Raw genomic sequence first — 3,021 nt, 5'->3', positions numbered from 1 at the left:
ATTTCACTTACCTGGACAACTGGAGAAGGAAGTGGTGCTAACAGAAGTGGCACCAGACTGGCACAGCACTTCTGGAAGTTACAGCTGCATCATCAGGAGGAACAAAATCATGAAGCTGTGCCAGCTGCTCTCCAGCTCCCACCTATTCCTTCCCAGCAGCACAAGGTGCTTCCCTCCAGCTTGAATCACTTGGTTGCCTTCTCTGCCCTAATGTTAGAGGAGAATAAATCAAGGGAACTCAAAACATGCTCTTCCCTTTTCTCCCACTTTTTCCCTGGCCCTGCTCACACACTAAGCTCAGCCTGGGGGTCTCAGTCTAGACTTGTTCTGACTGACATTTTTAACAGGCCAATTTCTGGCAAAACATGGAATTGGGAAGATAAGAGAAGGACATGATTGGAGTTAATTAGCCCAGCAAGCAATCTTTTCCCAGGTGGGGGCTGGAAGGCCCAGTCCAGCCTCTCCCCACAGCCAGAGGCTGCCAGTGTGAGCCTTGGCCTCTCAAACCCTCCAGGTGACAAGAGGGACTTCTGAGAAGCCCCTGCAGGTGTCAGACATTCTACAAACCAGCACCAGGGTGACCAGCAGCCAGGAATAAAGGATTTTATCTGAACCTTTCTAGGAGGATTTTGATCCTCAGCTTACTGCAAACCTTTAATCCCAGTTCATCACCTCCAGCAGAACTGACTGAGTCAAGAATTCTTGTTTTCTTCCTCCAAAGACAACAGCCAGTACCACTACAGAAGTCTGTACACTTATGTTTATCCTTGCAGATATTACTATCAAGGTGACACGTGGAAAAAGAGAGTCCCAACTACAGAGCAAAGCAGTTTGGGGATTCTGTTTTAAAGGCTTCTAAGCATTTAGGAAAGGTGTTTGTGATCTGGACACTAACACACGTTCCTGTGAGAAGCTTCTGTACCTGCTCCATTCCTCTCCTCCCCAGCTCCCTGTGCTTCAGAGCTGTTGGTGGGCAGGGCACACTGCCACACAGCCATTTAGGAAATGGATTTGTAGGGAGAAAACCATTCCAAGTTATTTCAGCCCACTCTCTCCTGAAGTGGCACTGGGGGCTCAACCCTCAGCTCAGGACTCAAGTCTTCCCTGTGGAAAGAACCATGTTGGTAATTCAGCTTCTGTGACATGGCAGCAGCTCCTTCCCACCTGCACCTGAGAACCAGGAACAGCCTCTTCTGTCCCTGCAGGCAGGATGGTTCCTGGGACATGCTGGACCAGCTCCTTCCCCTCACCCCAGACTCTACCCTGTCCTACCTCAGTCCTGCACCAGTTCCCACCAGTAGACAGGTTGGGAAAACAGCCTGTGGAGTTTTTCAGGTAGATGAGGCTACTGGGATGGGCAGGGCAACAGCAGGATGTCAGCAGGGCAGCTGCATGGAGGGACAGTGGGAGGACTCCCAGGCTCAGCTTCAGAGTTGGGCTGAAAATGCTGAAGCTCCACGTTCACTCCGAGGCCCTGACTTCACCAAGTACCTTTTGAAAGAACAGAATCATCTTGATAATCAATCCTTCCACAACAGGAAATGAAAACCAAAACCTCCACAAAACCAACCCCTTTCTTTCCATCTCCACATCCTGAGATTCTTCACATCTGATCTATGGAAGTGCTTCTGTCTCCTGCCTTGCTGTCAATTAAGGCAATTACTCCTTTGCTGTTTATCACTGATGAGCAGCAATGGGGTTTATAGCAAACACTCCAGTGGAACTCCAACCTGTAATTCAAAGACTGATCAATGGAGTAAATTTGTCATACATCTTCAATTCCATGATGTGCTCAGTGAGAGAGAAGAACTGAATGAAGATAAACAGACCTTTTATAAAAAGATTTATTAAAAATAACTTCTTCAAAGAGAAAAAGGGTGACATGTATATACATCAAATTGTCCAAAACTTTATGGGGCTTTTAACACAAAGTGTGTTCCAAACTGAACAAGAGACACCAACTTGCCTTTGTTTTAGCATGCCAGGCTGATGGGAACATAAGAGCACATGGGGAGAGGAAAACCAACACTTAACACACCACCATGACAAGCCAGATTATGACAGTGAGGAGGACTGGTAGAGATGGAACTCAGTGATCAGCTAACTACAGACAGAAACCAAGAGTTTATAACTAGTCTTCAGTTGATGCAGTTTATCTGGTGCTTGCTGCCTTCAGGTTAGTTCTTCATTCCTACTGAGAAGTAACAGATCTTGGCAAGTGGGGTTGTGTTCTGTAAGGACAGAAGTATTCTGGGGACAACAACACACCACCCCAAACCAGGTAAGCAAATGCATCTTTTTCCAGCTCAACTGCAGAAGAGACCAAACATTTCTTCTTAGGAAGTTACAGAACTGCTGCCTTTCTCCAATTCCTTGCCACCTCCCTGACAGCCAGAGCCACAAACATCATTTTTCTTACAATGATCTTATTTTACAAAGAGCGATTTGCACAAAAAAAAGTGACCTGACAAACCAACACCTGATTCTGAATGCTTCAGGTGCCCTCATGGAGACCATATTTCAAACTGTCTCCCTTCAGTTGTGTCTTCTGAAGATGCCCCAGGCTCTGTGCATGTATCTACAGCTGGCTGGGAAATTCAGAATGACCAATGTCTGCTCATCCTCATCCTCACAGCAACTCTCCCTCCTCACAGACGGATCAGCACATACCTTTAGATCTTCATCCTCTTTAGTCCCACAGTTTAATAAGACCATCCCAGCCACAGGTGATGACTTTGGAGGTTTCATGTGGATGCCACACTGCACCAATACAGACTTTGTCATGTGCTTTTAATCTGCTGTAGAGTTTTGTTGTCTTCCAGTCCCAGATGTTCAGCTTCCCGTCGGCGTCTCCAGATATCACGTAGCTGTAGTGATGGGAGGGAAAGAAAAGCTGGGTCATGGGTGAAGGCTGCTTGGGGTGTGATGCTTTTGCCCTGAGTGAGGGAAAGGAGCTTCACCCAGTGAGCTGTGTGCCTGAGAACCTGCAGAGACACCTACCCAAGAGCTAGAATTCACACT

The 3,021-nt window shown here is 47.0% G+C and overlaps 1 protein-coding gene across 1 annotated transcript in view; it reads right to left on the bottom strand.

The window, feature by feature from the left end:
* Positions 1-2,681: 2,681 nt before the first annotated feature.
* The window catches only part of CDC40 (cell division cycle 40), a 36,091-nt gene continuing 35,751 nt past the window's right edge, over positions 2,682-3,021 (bottom strand). Inside the window, exon 15 of the mRNA XM_010004357.1 lies at positions 2,682-2,867. Coding sequence (XP_010002659.1) covers positions 2,690-2,867 — 178 coding nt within the window. The 3' untranslated portion in view covers positions 2,682-2,689. The remainder of the gene's footprint in view (positions 2,868-3,021) is intronic.

The sequence above is a fragment of the Chaetura pelagica genome, unplaced genomic scaffold, assembly GCF_000747805.2.
Source record: "Chaetura pelagica isolate M959 unplaced genomic scaffold, ChaPel_1.0 scaffold118, whole genome shotgun sequence".
In the NCBI taxonomy this organism is placed as follows: domain Eukaryota; kingdom Metazoa; phylum Chordata; class Aves; order Apodiformes; family Apodidae; genus Chaetura; species Chaetura pelagica.
This window is presented reverse-complemented; position numbering and strand designations above follow the sequence as displayed.